The 16,092-nt window shown below is 35.4% G+C and overlaps 2 protein-coding genes across 3 annotated transcripts in view; both read right to left on the reverse strand.

The window, feature by feature from the left end:
• LOC139117438 (protein NDRG3-like) overlaps positions 1-16,092 on the reverse strand; it is a 30,181-nt gene that overhangs the window by 5,229 nt on the left and 8,860 nt on the right. For both annotated transcript variants that reach the window (XM_070680554.1, XM_070680553.1), the window contains 9 exons: positions 15,068-15,188; positions 14,709-14,771; positions 11,271-11,331; positions 10,918-11,004; positions 10,351-10,428; positions 10,083-10,186; positions 9,685-9,802; positions 9,000-9,135; positions 1,252-4,489 (listed from right to left, as the gene is read on the reverse strand). In XM_070680554.1, the coding sequence (XP_070536655.1) occupies positions 4,356-4,489; positions 9,000-9,135; positions 9,685-9,802; positions 10,083-10,186; positions 10,351-10,428; positions 10,918-11,004; positions 11,271-11,331; positions 14,709-14,771; positions 15,068-15,188 (902 nt within the window). In that variant the 3' untranslated portion in view covers positions 1,252-4,355. The remainder of the gene's footprint in view (positions 1-1,251; positions 4,490-8,999; positions 9,136-9,684; positions 9,803-10,082; positions 10,187-10,350; positions 10,429-10,917; positions 11,005-11,270; positions 11,332-14,708; positions 14,772-15,067; positions 15,189-16,092) is intronic.
• LOC139117439 (WD repeat domain phosphoinositide-interacting protein 4-like) overlaps positions 184-16,092 on the reverse strand; it is a 277,044-nt gene continuing 261,135 nt past the window's right edge. Inside the window, exons 10-11 of the transcript XR_011548535.1 lie at positions 331-1,251; positions 184-258 (exon numbers count right to left, since the gene is read on the reverse strand). The gene's annotated coding sequence lies outside the window, so the exon portion shown is untranslated. The remainder of the gene's footprint in view (positions 259-330; positions 1,252-16,092) is intronic.

A 16,092-nucleotide genomic window follows, 5' to 3' on the forward strand; every position in this document is an offset into this window, starting at 1 on the left:
AAAGGGGGAACTAACCTGAAATGCTTAGTGATGTCAAACTTGTCCGAAGGGAAGAATTTTCCTGACTGTCCAAGCTCTAAACGTTTTATTTCTACCTGTAATCGCTGTTCTTCTAATCGCAATTCTTTTTCTCTCTGTCTTTCTTCCATTTCTAATCTTTCCTGCCTTTCTTTTTCTTTCTGTCTTTCTTCCATTTGCAATTCTTTTTCTTTCATTTCCTTTTCTAATTCCAATTTCTTAAGCTCCAAATCTGCCTGTCTCTCTTTTTCCATTTGTAATTCTTTTTCTCTCATTTGTAATTCTAGTTTCTTGATCTCCAAATTTGTCTGCATTTCTAATTCTAATTTTCTGAGTTCAGAGGTAGACTTGGGCTCATAATCTTTCAGGGTGGATTCCTCAAATTGGCCTAAATCAACTAGATGTTTGGCAATACGGTACTGTATTTCCCTCTTGCGCATAGATCTTTTAACTTCTACTTTAAGGAAATTTGCCAGTGCTATGAGGTTGTCTTTTCTGAGGGAATTAAATGTGTCCTGATCAAGGTCATCCATAAATTCGTCTGGTTTAAATTCCGCCATGATTGGATTTGGCTGAGTTCACAGTGTACAGTAGTTTTGAAAAGGCTGGCAAAATGTTGTCAAACGGCTCAAAATATTCGTATCCCGGACGAGCCCCCAATTTGTTACGTGCAGAGAAAACGAACAAAAGGGTGAACTCAGCAGTTAACGTTTAAACAAAATTTATTACGAAAAAAAACTAATTGCTAAGTTAGGGATAGGATACAAGCTTTAAAGTGTACAGACTACTTATCTCAGCTGGGACGGCAAAGCTCCAGTCTCAGAGTTGTAACAGTCAGTCGGATGAATGAACAGTCCTTGGCTTGCAGGCTTGAATTTGCACAAAGTCCACAGTATAAATCCAGCTTTGGCAGTGAAGGTCTTGAAAAGTCTTGAGAATGACTACTGCTGGAGTTTAGTAACACACAAGAGACACGATCCCAAAAGTCTGACTGGAAGCTGTGCACGTCCCTTTTATAAAGGCATGTAAGAACAATCTAGAACTTTTATTGACATGCTAATTACTGTTCTAAAATTATCTCCCTTACACAACTAATCGACTTTCCAGAACATTCCAAACATGACTAATTGAATTCAAGGTTGTGAGGTCATCAAGGGCAGTGACCTTGAGAATGTTCTAGACTAATTGAACTCAGGTCATGATGAGTGTGGGGGAAATGACCTACATAACAATGTGAAAATGAGGATATCTCATAACTTCAACTTTAATGCCAAGGAAACATCAGTACATATATACTGAAAGAATAACATGCTGAAAGTGGTAAATATCAAAGTGGGGTGTCTGGTAGCATAGCAAATATCTACAGAATATTATGCTACCAAATGTATGTGCAAACTTGTCTGAGAATCAAATTTGTAAACTCAAATGACAGAACTTTTGATTAGATCACTGTGTCCAATCTCAAAGAATTCATAAAGCTGGCATGTACATGGGAAAGACGGCTTCATGTTTACATTAACGTGGAGAAAAACAGAGTTGAGGATAGTTGGTCATAATTCCACATACCAACCAATAAACTTATAAATGAAAAGAATTGACAGCTGACATGACACTGAAATATTCATGTATTACACGTAAAATCGCCATTTATTTGGCTATAGCTTATCATGCCACAACACAAAACTGGTCTATCTGAGTGAGTAATAGAAGAATAAGCATGGTCAACTTTGAAAAATTTAATAATAAATTTATGAAAGTAGTCCCTGATCATAAATGGTTGACTAACTTGTAAAGAAAAGTGATATACATGTCAAAGATGTGGTGAATTTTAAATGCTACATTCAAAAGTAATATTGTTGGGATCAAAGTTATGACGAGACAGAAATACTGTATTGTCCAATGTCAAAACAACAATATGATTTCATTGAAGTTGCACGGTGGTATCTATAATGTGCCAACCTACAATGACATGCCGACAGTTGCATGATAAACTTGTGAAAACTTTTCAACAATGTGGATGTTAATTGTTCTATGGTCTATGGTATTTGCACGGCAATATATTTGCACATCACAAAGTGCCCAAATATTGTTATGCAACTAACTATGAAAGAATATACTGATCCATATGGAAAACATATTAAAAACAAAATGTGAAATCACAGACACAATGGTCATGAGCTGGTCATACATGCCCCCAGGATATCTCAATAACTGACGCAATATCCGTTACGAGTATCTGTACCACTTCTGTTCTACATACAGCAAAATGACATCAAGTTTATTGCATGCAATGAATCCATAATGGAAGAGGAAGACAGTTGAACTTGGTCATGAAGTTGAAATGAGCACCACCAGTAATTTCCCATTCACAGCAAGTCTCTCAAAATTGCACCAATTGTGTAAAACCTGTCTTGCCAAGTCAATAACACCAGAGAAAAAAACAGTGCATCCCTATTTCTGAAACACAAAGTTTAAAAATTTTCATCGACAAACAAAATCCAATTCTGTGTAAAATGTAAGCAACATCTGCTGGTGAAGGTCAGTTGGTAATTAAACAAGAAATATTTATACAGTCTATCATACATTTTTTCAATTGCAATACATGTACATCCTAAAATTGTTACAATTTATTACAGAGAAACCTCTTTAATATCATGAACTCTACAGTCTAAAACAAACAAATACTGAGGTTTATAACATGTTATAATCAGAATAACAGTATATTCCATAGCCATTAACATTTGATAACAACTCTTCTCTTGGCTACACAAACAAAACATTATCTATTTCTTCCAGACTTGAAACGTTTCAGAACCAGACAAAACTATACTTTAATTATACATGAGTATTTTTTTTTGTAAATGGAAGGGCAGTTTATCCTTTTGAGCTGACAAGTTACTGAAAAGTCTTTCAAGATGGCCATATTCAGTCATCAAAGACACCCAAGACTTTTTTGAAGTACATCTGGTAGAATCATGCACATATTGTTGGTTTGGGATCTTTGCAATTTTCAGAGTCTCTCCCAAAATAAGCCAGAAACATAACCAACAGAGTTTGGTACATGTCCTTTCTGTAGGCTACCTTGAAACAACATCCAAACTAAAGCTGCTTTACCCTGAAGAACTGGCAGCCCTTCCAGAATTTTCACCATTTCAAGTAATGAACAGAAGTTACTTTTTTTAAAATTTTGTACACAAAACGATAGTTTGTAACTATCCCAAACAACATACACAGAACTGGATTAGCAAGCCTATCTTACTTTCCACTTTTGCCATTTTTATTTCACTTCTTCGTTCAATGAGATAAAATTGTAGACTGTATTTGCAGACACTTGGTCAACACTGGGGAGTCTCCAACACAGTGAAGACTTGTAAGTAATACTGTAGCACTGTGTTTGACTTTGTAGCACTGTGTTTGACTTTCTACCCTGAATAAATGACATATCAAGATGTACCCAGTTAGAACTGACATACTGAGTCAGTCCGTACTTTTGTCAGTCATCAGTAATTGGTAAAGCAACATCTCTGAGTAACCTTCATTGTAGCTCAGAAACATTTTTCACATAGTTTCTTCTAGAACAGAAATCTGCTTGATTTCATCATTCTCACTTCATCTAAAGTAACACTATACTATGGTACATCAGACACAGGATAATAGTAATCCGTAGATTTACATCAAGGCTTTGCCATTTGATCTGATAATCTTCACTTAGTCTATTACTAAACACTGGCAAAAGAAATCACTTATTTCGTTTGCTTCTGATATTGTCCCACCATGGCTCTCAGTAATTACCATTGATTATCGAGAAACATTTTGGGATAAATGTGAGCAGCAGATACGAGATACAAAATTGATTTGTCTAACATATTAATTATAAAAACAAAAGGACAAATGAACACATGAACACATGAACACAAGACAGCTGGAACTGGCTGTCATTACAACACATATACGTACACAAGAGCTACTGAAATTCTACAAATTAATTTGGACAAAACTACAATGCTTTTGATAATCATCCATTATTCAGCCTCCTATTACTTAAAGCCAAAAAGAAAATAACAAAAACAACAGTAATAATGCCAGACGATGTAAAAATGTCTTCTCTGGTGTAAGTTTGGGTTCCATATTCTTGGAATACTGAAGGATTCCAGTATACATCTTCCTTTATCCATGGAATTCTGCCTTAAAAATGTAAACTGTCAGTTTGTCATCAAGTGGGAAAGACATTTACTTCATTTGAATAAACAAGATGTGATGGGCACTGTCAATGATAGAGGTTGCTAGTCTACTTCTCCTAGTTGTTTGGAGATACAGTGTCTGAGATGATCCTTAATTTAGCACATTGGTTGGGTGGATGCTGATCCAAGGGAATCCCGTGAAGCTCTTGCTGGTGTAGGTGGGGAACAATGAGACGATGTAGAAGATTCTGTTCTGGAGCGCTTCAAACTGGTCATGCTTAAACTCGGTACTGAAAGATAGTCAAAGAAATGTCATCATCTCTAAGTGCACACATGATAAATTCATCACCTTGGATTTAATTCTTTGCACAGGATTTCAATAGTTGAACAGAATTTCACAAATTACACTGATAGATTTTCAAATACAACATGTAGTAAACACATCCCAATTGTTTGCTATAAAGAAAGATTCAAGCATTAGTGTTATTATAATAGGATAAATGGGAAGTATGGGAAGGATGTCCATGCAAAATGTCAACAAAAATTCATAACTATCTCAAAGTTACGGATAACTAAAGAGTTCATACGGTCAGACCATTTCTCTTGGTTCTGTCTTCCTCTTCTCCTATTACCAGAATATAAAGTGAGACCTATAAAAATCTGCAACTCCCACATTGGAATAAATAATTTGTAAGATTAACCTTGGTTACATTTCAATAACAGTATATCTTATGTAAGATACATTATCACCACGATACAGTTTTTGTGTTGGTTCAAGGGAAAGCAAAGACTGGTTCTTCTTGGGGTGGTGTGGTTTATAAGAGGTTAGTATAACACATCCATTGCTCAGTTGCACATGAAGAATATTGTTTCTGGTTTAGATACAGGATCTGGTGGACTTCTGGTGATGACTGATGTCATCAGAAATATTTAACTATTTAATTAGGAATATTTAGACCATAGATACATATACATACATCTAACTTCATCCGCATTATGGTATAGATGTACATTAAAATTGATCACTTTATGACTACATTGACAACATCTAACATGTTTTGAAATATTGGGGGAGGGGGGGGGGGGGTAAGGCTATGAGGCTAGCATTTCCTTGTCAAGCAGTTACATCATACATTGGAATTTGAGGACTCTGTATTTGATCAATAATAAAGCTCTCATATGTTAAAACCAACGCTCAAAGCTTCCAAAGAAGATAGAAATGCACAAGCCTCCTGGATTGATCAGTTGCATGGCAACGGTTCATGATGAAATGAGATATAGAATCTCTGTTATAGAGAATATCACAGTGATAAGTGAGTGTACTCTGAGTTGACAGCCTTTGGATACACATGAAAAAGGTCACTATTTGCATATATGATTGATATGATGTTATGATAACTTGGAAAGATGCCTACATAAACAAAATGTCCAGATCTTTTATTTAATGATAGAAATTTAATGCATTTATGCTTAATTTCATCAGCTGATATGAGTAATGGAGAAGAGCAATGTGAGACGGAAAGTCTGGAGCCCTGTGTATGAAGCATTATAAATAGTGTAGAAATAATTGTGAGTACCATGACCTCACACACTGAGTTACAGGTAAGGGCAGGAATGACACCTGAGATTGATAGGCTATGCACAGTACTTGCATTTCATGTATTCTTAAGTTATTGCTATGCGTTGCTGGCAGCTGACAAAATTTTGATCAGTGGAATTTTGACACAGGTATGGTACAGTACTATGATGTATAATACTCAATGTTCAGCATCAGAGCTGATACTGAGATATGGAAGAAAACATAATATAGCTTTGATTTAGAATTTATAGTTACTGTAATGGTTCCATAATATATTTTGATATCAGTCTTGCAGAAAATGGCATCTATGATACCATCATATATATCATGCTAAAATGTCATGGGCTATGCTTTATCTATGCAAATTTGTAAGAGTTGATAGCAAAACTGTATTTGCAATGTTATCATTAATTGGGTTCCCTATTATGCTGCTCTGATTTTGAAAAATTATCTCAGTTTTTGAAGTTTGTTTCTTATTCCCTCTGACATAAAGCTGGTCCATGTAGTTCTTCTAAGAATATCAAAACTGTCCGAACCAAACCTTTTGGTAAAACAAGCAGAGACAAGCTATTGCACTGACACAAATAACGAGAAAATAACAGTACATGATAACACAAACAAATGAAAACTCTAGGTTAGGGTTGATATTTTCATTATTGAGTGCAGCATCATTAAAGGTTTGTATCGGGTTTCATGTGTTTGCACAGAAATACATGGTGGAAGGAGGTGATTGATGTGGTAATGTGACAAGACAGGGAGTAAAACAACACCACACTATTCACAGTGCACTCCCCTTTGATCATAGACACATACATCATGTGTGTGAAATAAATTTGCTCTAGAACCAGTCAATTGCAACAGAGCATAGGGCTTTACCAGGGAGTCACAGTATAAAACACACCTATGCTTTTTAAGTGGATAGATATCTTTAGTACAGCCTAATAGAAGATACTCCTTGGAAACTATGAACCAAATTTCTACACCACTTGACTGAAATGATCAAAATTTTTAACAAAAACTGTGAATGGAAACACTCCTATGAACCTGCTGCAAAGCAATCTGATTACCGGTATATGGTTTTTCAGCTTTTCAAAATGAAAAAGTTGACCAAAAAATTACAATGTCTATGATACTTAAGCTTTAAATATTGAAGTAGTGTTATTTTTTGTTGAACATTTTCTCATGACAATTTTTTGAATAGGTTTGGACTATCATGTTCTTTTGATCAATGTCACATTCAACCTTCAATGCAGCTACCTGCAGAATACAAAGTGGTAGCCTTTTAACCCTTTGAGCACTAAAGTCAATTTTTGTCACCTTTATAGCAAATACACCTTGACAATATTTTGCAGGTCCAAACATTTTTTCAGATTTTCCCAAAATTTTAACCCAAAACTGGAGTCTATGAAAAGTGCTGTCCATTTGATCCAAAATTTTCAAAAGAATTACAGAAAATTTCATAAAATTTGAAAAAATGTTGCACAAAAATTTTGGTCAGAAAGAATACAGCGCTCAAAGGCTTAAGTTTAGAGACATACAGAAAACAAACAGTGCACTGACAGGTACATACATGTATATACAGACAGACATACAGACACAGAGGTTGAATACTGACCAGTCAAAAATATTGTCTTGGGATATAGTGATACAAACAGCAAATAAGAGCTTAAAACTATAAATTGTGTTCCTTATGGATGACAGACATGCTTAATTTATCCACTTGTAATATCACTCTTTACTCACTACTCAATTTGCCTGGGTCAAAACTACAAACACAATCAAAGATTACTACAATAGGGGTAATGCATGCTGTGTGTTGTTAGTCTTAGCCTTGCAACCATAAATGAAATTCTTGTTGGTAAGCTTATGGTAAACATTGCTGGAAATACTCACATTCAGTTTAGCTGAGATTGGCAAAAAACAGAATGAAGAGTGGAATGTAAAAGTTCAGTAATCACAGAGAGAAAATGAGGTTGAAAATAAGCTATGTTTGAAAAAGAATGGTAAATAGGCAAGATGGATCAATCAACAGTTTCAAGAAAGAGACTGCACATTGTATCTTTCACTCCAAATGGAGAATTACTCTGCACAGACCACAAAGAATGTGCAGGACAGGACACTATGATTCACACTTACTGTTTCATGTTTGTCTCCGAGTGAAATGCTTAGATGATGTGGGATATGTTACTACTATAATATTAGATTTACAAGAGTTACAACACTGGGAAAAGGCACAGCTTGTCAATAGTTCTGCCAAATTTGAAAGTACATGTTACTGCAGTTTTCATTACCTCTTGTCAACTTTGTGACTCATGTCACATGTAATTGTAAAACCACGTAGAAAAGGCTGAATCACAATGTACACAGTTAACAAGGTGAAATTTCCAATACTTACATTATCATAGTGCACAGTATAATACTGAACTAGAAAGTTTAATATTTACCGTAGAGTTTCAACAGTTTGGTTCATAGTATTTCATGCAATGTAATCTCTATGTGAATTCAGAAAATGGACAATACAGTTATAAAGAAACAGGGAAGGGCTGTCGCTTATGTACATTAAGGTAAAGAGGGAAGTTCTCACTCAACAAAATAACTGGTGAAATACAGCTACTCTTTCGATAGAACTTTGATATTCCATTCAATATGCAAAGCCACAGGTTCTCATTCCATTGGTAACTGCAACATTTGGCCATTAAGCAATATTTATATGTAACCATTTGGTACTTAATTTGGATTGTTTGAGAGGGAGCTGTAACTCCTTTGTCATCATACACCTTATCACACTGACCTTGGTTGACCTTTATACTTGGGCAGGATTTCTAAATCACACCGTGTTTCTACAACCTATCTGGTACACATACTTGTGTGTCTATTCTCAGCAGTATTAGTTAACAAATAAAATGGATGTAGAATCCTTCACTTAAAAGACACTGAATCGGTGATGTAAATGTTTAAATCAATAGATCAAACCCAGAATTGTATGGACCACAGTACAAAAAAACCCCTGTGAACAAACGTGCATACCGGTAGAAGTACGAAACGTGTTTGTGGACATGTACATGTAGGTTTGTTTGTACAGCCATCACATGATCTTTTTGGTGTACTGATTCTGTAGAACACATCGCATCCTGTTTATTCCATAGTAGAACCATTGAATAGATTTCATAGAAAGTACACTTTCTCTTTATGTTTATATGATTTCTGCTGAGTGCACTTACCATATCCTATTCCCTGGAGGAAGAGTCGAAAGGCTTCGCAAACTTTGCCAGGCTGTTCCTCCAGAACCATGCCACCGCAGTCAGAGAGCTTGAGCCAGTTAGAGTTTCCTGGGTCTAAGCGGCCATTCATTTGAACCTGTCAACAACCACATAATAAATGACAATAATGTTGAATATGCTTTGATCTGAATGAATTCATATCTAAAGACAGTAGTTTCTGCATTCATAGTAGATGCTAGGAGATAAGTGTTATTTTATCGGAACACTTATTGCAATAGACAATGGCCTTTATTGTATCCATAAATTTAGTACTCACTAAAGATAAAAGCCTGTACAATTTGAATACTGTAAAAATTTGTCAGCATTATTTTATTTAGTTTCCTGGGCTATGGGCACTTTGTAAGAGTCAGCTACATATAGCTGTAATGGTGTACTTACTGATATTATTAAATAAGTGAAGACATTTTCATCATAAGAGTACACCAGCTCCTATTCTATACGATATTCTATTATCATTTTCGATGGCTCTCATTGTAAAAAAGGTTTGTACTCTATGGTTAGAGGAAAAGTAAAATCTGGCCACAGTAACACTTGATGAAGTTTGCCACACATTATACTTGTTTGGGAGCAGAGAGACTGGCTTTCATATTCATGTCTCATTTTACAAAATGTAACATTTGCTCACTGTATCATCAATGTGAGGAGAACTAGCACCAGACACGAGCATGACTAGACATCTCAACTGTGGTGTTACTTTCTTCTTCTCGGGATCCATTTCTCTTCGAATTTCAAGACCTGTACGTCTGAAATGGAAAACATGATAGTGTGTCAGATCACAATACACACTCCGTAACTTGGACAAGCTACCAAGCAGTCTTTCACTAGTCTTTCATTATTTCCATCAGAAGAAATAGATCATACAGAGTATACCTGTGGTTTTACAAGCAGCTCACCTTGACCTTGAGGAGATATCTTGTCATGTGTCTATTCTAAAGATTGAGCTGATTAATTTCAGTAAGATTAGCAGAGTCCAGACTTTTCTCCTTGCTGTTTCATGGAAATGAGTAGAAGTGAGTAACTTACTTGATGTATGACTCAATGAAACATGACAAGTTGTATGGGTTGATATTCCTCAGCATACTTTCCTTGTAGACGTGGACAAGGTCATGGTTGATTTCAAGTGTTTTCTATGAACAAAACACAAAAAAAATCACTCTTGATTTGATCATTTCATTTTAAATCACGAATGTTACATCATTCTCACTGATACCACTGATGATGCTAAAATGTGGCAATTATGTAAAATATGCTGGTATACAGTCTACAGAGATCACACTGCACAGTATCTTACCTTTCCAAAGTGATGCCATAGCAGGTAATCTTCAGAAAACTTTGTGATTTTGTTTCCTCTCAGATAGAAAGATGAAATCTACAAATAACAGAAAGCAACAATGCAATGAACAAGGGCTCATACAATTATAAGGTCAAACGTTAAAGGCCCATCAGGTGACGTATTCAACTGACTTTCAGTCAAACGGATAGAATGTTTATGATCTGTACACCTTAAAAACTTTGACCAAAATGTGTGGACAAAATGTCATTTCGTAGCTGCACTGAAATGTGTAAATGATTATTAACAAATGTCATTCTTGAGATGTAAATGAGTCTTTTGCAGCCCTTTTAGGAGTTTGGATTTTGTGAATAAATCTACTATTGGAGACTTTGCCTTACAGGAAGAAAATAAACTGACTATTAAACTTCACAACATTTGTGACACTTTTGATAGAGATGGTAGTAGGCATAACAAGATAAAATGACCGTCTGGCAGCCACATTAATATTGCATGCCAAAACAAATGTAGTCCTGTTCTGGTATGAATATTGATAAAGATTTGAATCCTGAGATACAACTCACTTACCTTCTGATAGCCCCATTCAACCCAGCCTGCTGCTGTTGAGATGCAGTTGACAAGAAACAAACCATTCACTTTTTCTGGATGGGCTAACTGAATAGAGAGAAGAGAAAATAGAGGTGACTCTGATTGCCACTGTGGCTGACAGACACGTGACAGATGTAAGCAATTACATGTAATACGTTTACAAGTTACCATATACCTTTGATGAAAACTATGTAAAGGAAATTGAAATTTTAGGGTTTATCCTGTAAGTCAGAAACAAGGGACAGGTTCTGTTTCTATAGGGTATTGTTTCAACAGCATTCTTTTATACCTTTCACTTTAAGACACTGAAACATAATGCACATTCAACTTACTGCAAATCTGCAAAGGATATTAGCACCAGCACCAACTCCAAAACCAACAAAACTTTTAATCCTGCAATTTAACAGAAGTAAAATTTGTCAAAGAAACTTGGATAACAAAAGCATAGGTACAAAATGGAAAGCTATTCAATTTCATTACAAGCAATTACTGTATATGTCAAATTAGAAAAATACTGTCAAGGACACTACGTGCTCACATTCGGTTTGAATTGGTCCATTCAAAAAATATTTAAACCAGGAAAAAAACAAGAATGACAAAAGCAAATAAGGTCTCCAGCTTAGGTTCTGGAGGTCATCTTTAAGAACATGCATATCAACTTCTATAGTAATGGGACAAGCAGATCCTCAATACATAAGCAAATGTCAACAACAAAAATAGACAGAGAAGGCTTGATAAAAAGAAAAGGTGGGAGTGGGCAAAAAATGTACAAGGGATCTGGTAAAAATGTAATGCTACCTCATCAATCTTCTAGACCCTACCCCCTCCTGAAAATCAAATGTTCCACCCCTTGGTATTACATAAGGCCAGATGGCAGGAAATGTATTTAAAACCTTGGGGATTTTTTAATTAATACTATGAGTGCCATTATTCTAATGAAAACAGCACTTCAGTTAGTCACAGATAGTTAAATGCCTTCCACTGTGTGGGGTTATTACGACATCTGAAATTGTCCTGGATCCAAATTTCTCACCAGTTGGGCAGTTCTTGTGTGTCTTACATAGAAAAGTTGCAAAAATTGGTCTGCAATGAAAAAATTCACCTCAGCTTTGTTTTCTGGATCAAATTTTCCTACAAATTGATACCAAATATGACAAAATTATGTTCACAGCCTTCGAAACTGTCTCACAATATATCCTGGGTTGGTGTAGGTCATTTAAGGTCACAAACTGAGAAAATTACCTAAAATATACAAATTTGGGGGTTTCCCAAAACTTTGAGCAGAAAATTTATCTAATAACATCCCTCAGGACTTTATACCAAATTACAAAGCTATCAAACAAGTAATTTTGAGAACAAGTTTTCTTGACCAAAAATGACAATATTGTCTTAAAAATACAAATTTGTATATTTCAGGACAATTTCCACATATCTAACTATTGTCATCTCTGTACGTCTGTGTACCAAATATAAAAGCTGTCTGTCCAGGGGTTTTAAAAAGAAAATACTGTTTAAGATTTTTTGACCAACAAGTCATCGTTGATGACACAGTCCCCACTTGCTAATAATGGGTACTTTGATTACATGTCCTCAGAGAGGATAGAGTCCTCTTCATTAATAAGGTCTGTGATAAAAATACTTTGATACACATGGCGCTCAATGGCCAAGAATGAGTTCCATGGTGATGAAAACATAGAACCAATGTAGGCCACCATCCTAAAGTTCATAAAATGAGTCAACTAGGAATTAATCAACAGGATGTTGCAAAACATTTTTGCATACAATTCTAACACTTAACAGATTATCACTGGTACCATATTTCATAAAGTTTGATGCAGTATTTACAACACTATGAGATCAACATCTGTATCAAGTTTCATCACATTTGACGTTGTATTAATTTGTGGCTATATCACCCTAATTAGGAAAGTTCATTACTTATGCAATTACAAATTAATTAAAATGACACTGATAAATGTCTTTTTCAATGTTAAAGCAATGTGAGCTTAACATCAGTTAACATCTGTATAAAGTTTCATGAATTTGATGCAGTACATATTTCTTGACATATCAGCCTACTTACGAAACTTCAATAATTGACATGTTACTGCTACATGACGTGAAACAAATTGACGAGCATATGTATGAAATAGGTCAATGTCAACTTTGAATGATACTGGTGGAAATATGTCTGAGTTATGGCTCTGTACATGAAAACATTGTAATAAAATGGCTGCCTAGCGACCATATTGGATCGTATCACATAAAAAATCGACGTAGATATGTATGACATAGGTCAATGTCCTTGTACCAACTTTGAATAAAATCGGTTGAGATATGCCTGAGTTATGCCTCTGTATATGAAAAAATCGTAACAAAATGGCCACACAGCAGCCATATTGGATCGTATCACAAAACAAATTGACGTGCATATCTATGACATTGGTCAATGTCCTTGTACCAACTTTGAATAAAATCGGTTGAGATATGCCTGAGTTATGCCTCTGTATATGAAAAAATTGTAATAAAATGGCAGCCTAGCGGCCATATTGGATTGTATCACAAAACAAATCGACGTGCATATCTATGACATTGGTCAATGTCCTTGTACCAACTTTGAATAAAATCGGTTGAAACATGTCTGAGTTATGGCTCTGTACATGAAAAAATCGTAATAAAATGGCCGCCTGGCGGCCATATTGGATCGTATCACAAAAAAAATTGACGTGCATATCTATGACATTGGTCAATGTCCTTGTACCAACTTTGAATAAAATTGGTTGAAACATGTCTGAGTTATGGCTCTGTACATGAAAAAATCGTAATAAAATGGCCGCCTGGCGGCCATATTGGATCGTATCCCAAAACAAATCGACGTGCATCTGTATGACATATGAAGTAATCCTTGTACTAAGTTTGAATGAAATCGCTTCTTGCGTCTCTGAGATATCTGTGTGAACGGACGGACGGACGCACACACGCACGCACGCACGCACGCACGCACGGACGCACGCACGGACATGACCAAACCTATAAGTCCCCCCGGACGATGTCCGTGAGGACTAAAAATGACAAAATTGCTCCAAATAGTAATTTTCAAAATTTTGTCATAATTTCAACAAATTAGAAGAGTAACACCCTTGCAAACATATAACCCAAATTTGAGAGCGATTTGGCTGGCGGTTTTAGAGAAGAATTTTCACTGTAAATGAGAAAAATCACCAAAAAATTCAGCAAAAATACAAAATTAAAGATATTTTCACAATATTCGTAAAGCTGTATAAGGTTCACCTAAGGTACTTGCACACAAATTTTCAAAGCAATCAAAACAGCGGTTCTTGAGTTATTAATTCTTGACCATTTTCACATTTTGTAAGCTTATTTGCATAATTTTGGCAATGCAGACTTCATTTCAACAAAATCCTATCTATAGCCCAGGATGCATCCAGACACCAAATACCATGCTGAAACGTGCAGCAGTTTGCATGTGTTTGATGTTGACAGACATTCTGTACATACTTAATACATACATACATACATACATACATACATACATACATACATACATACATACCATACACACGTACAGATGCCATCGACTTCAGCTTATACAATAACCTCACATTGGTATACCAAATGTGAGCTAATAAAAAATAGCCTTGAGAACACTGCTGTGCATATACTTGTCAACTGATGTCTCCTCTCATCTGATGTTAAGGGGTTTGTATCATGACATTTGCATTATCTAAGGATGTATGTTGTTAACATACCCAAAATGTTGGATCACTGGTAAGAGTGCCTCTGCAAGTTGTTCCATAGTGGGATATACAAACCTATAGAAAGTGAGAACATGATATGAAGCATGACACACCTTGATATGAAATTCATTTGATTCATTTCAGAATTACAAACACTTTTTAATCGGTAAGATTAAACAAGACAAACTGAATCCTGAACAACCACATGCCAATCAAAATAACTAAATGTAGGTCATACAGAGGTCACGAAGGCACTTCACCTAAGGAAACTGATGTTTTTCTTCACCAAAAAGTGTGGCAAAGCTGGTTGTCTACCTAATCTGTAAATACCTCACTCCCTACTACATTAAATGGCTACATACTATACTTACGAATGTGGTAGAGTATTGGCTCCTTCTTCTTGTCCAGGTGCATTCACATGGTACACACAGAAATTGTTCAAAATTGGTTGCATGTCTATGTAGCTGCAGAATCCCTGAAACTGACTGACATCTGAAGACAAAGTAATATTATCAATAAGAATTTCACAATTTCAGGCACATAAATGTTTGTTTAACCAAAGATACATTTCAATGTTGTAATTGACATGACCCTTTCTATATGGGTAGAACAAGGGTGATTGATATGACGACATGAAAAGGGTTATTGCAGATAAGAATGTGCATTACTACAGAGACAATACTACCATTTCACACTATTTTGCTGTTGTGGAGAATAAAGTACATTGCCAACAGAGTGGAAAAGCCTCGGTTGTTAATTATTTATCAGCTTTTTTATATATTTTTAAGGTAGTATTTGAAACAGGCAAATGACGTGATGACAAATAGCATTGACAACAGAGTTATTTCTGGCCAATGGAATGCTAAAATTCAAATCTCTTTGTTGGATTCTGCAATCTAAGACATCTGTACATATATATTTCAAATGAAATAGGGATAAACGTGGTCAATCGCAGAAATCATTAATGAATATGATACATTATGAATGTGATGCAAGCTGTAAGATTTATGGTTACAGATACGAAGAACTTTGTTGTTAACACATGGCAGATATCTCATGAATATTTACCTAGTAACTGTGCAATCATAAATATAACCCAAGCTCCTTCTTAAAATGAGAATGCCCTATAGCTTCTTTTGGTTTGGACACTACTGTCTAAAATTTTAATCCTTCATAGTGCCAAAAACCTAATAATTTTCTCATAAAATCTTAATGATGCCTGATCTTAAAATTGCTTTACATATTTTTTGAAGAGAGGAGAGATTTTATTCTTGGCCACATTTCAGGACATACATGCTGTGTTCAACATACATGTATACTCACACATGAAATTGGCTTATTGGAACGACAATATCACATAATGTAAACAAGGTTAGCTCACCAGAAAATTTATGAT

The sequence above is a fragment of the Ptychodera flava genome, chromosome 18 (assembly GCF_041260155.1).
Source record: "Ptychodera flava strain L36383 chromosome 18, AS_Pfla_20210202, whole genome shotgun sequence".
Classification (NCBI taxonomy): Eukaryota; Metazoa; Hemichordata; class Enteropneusta; family Ptychoderidae; genus Ptychodera; species Ptychodera flava.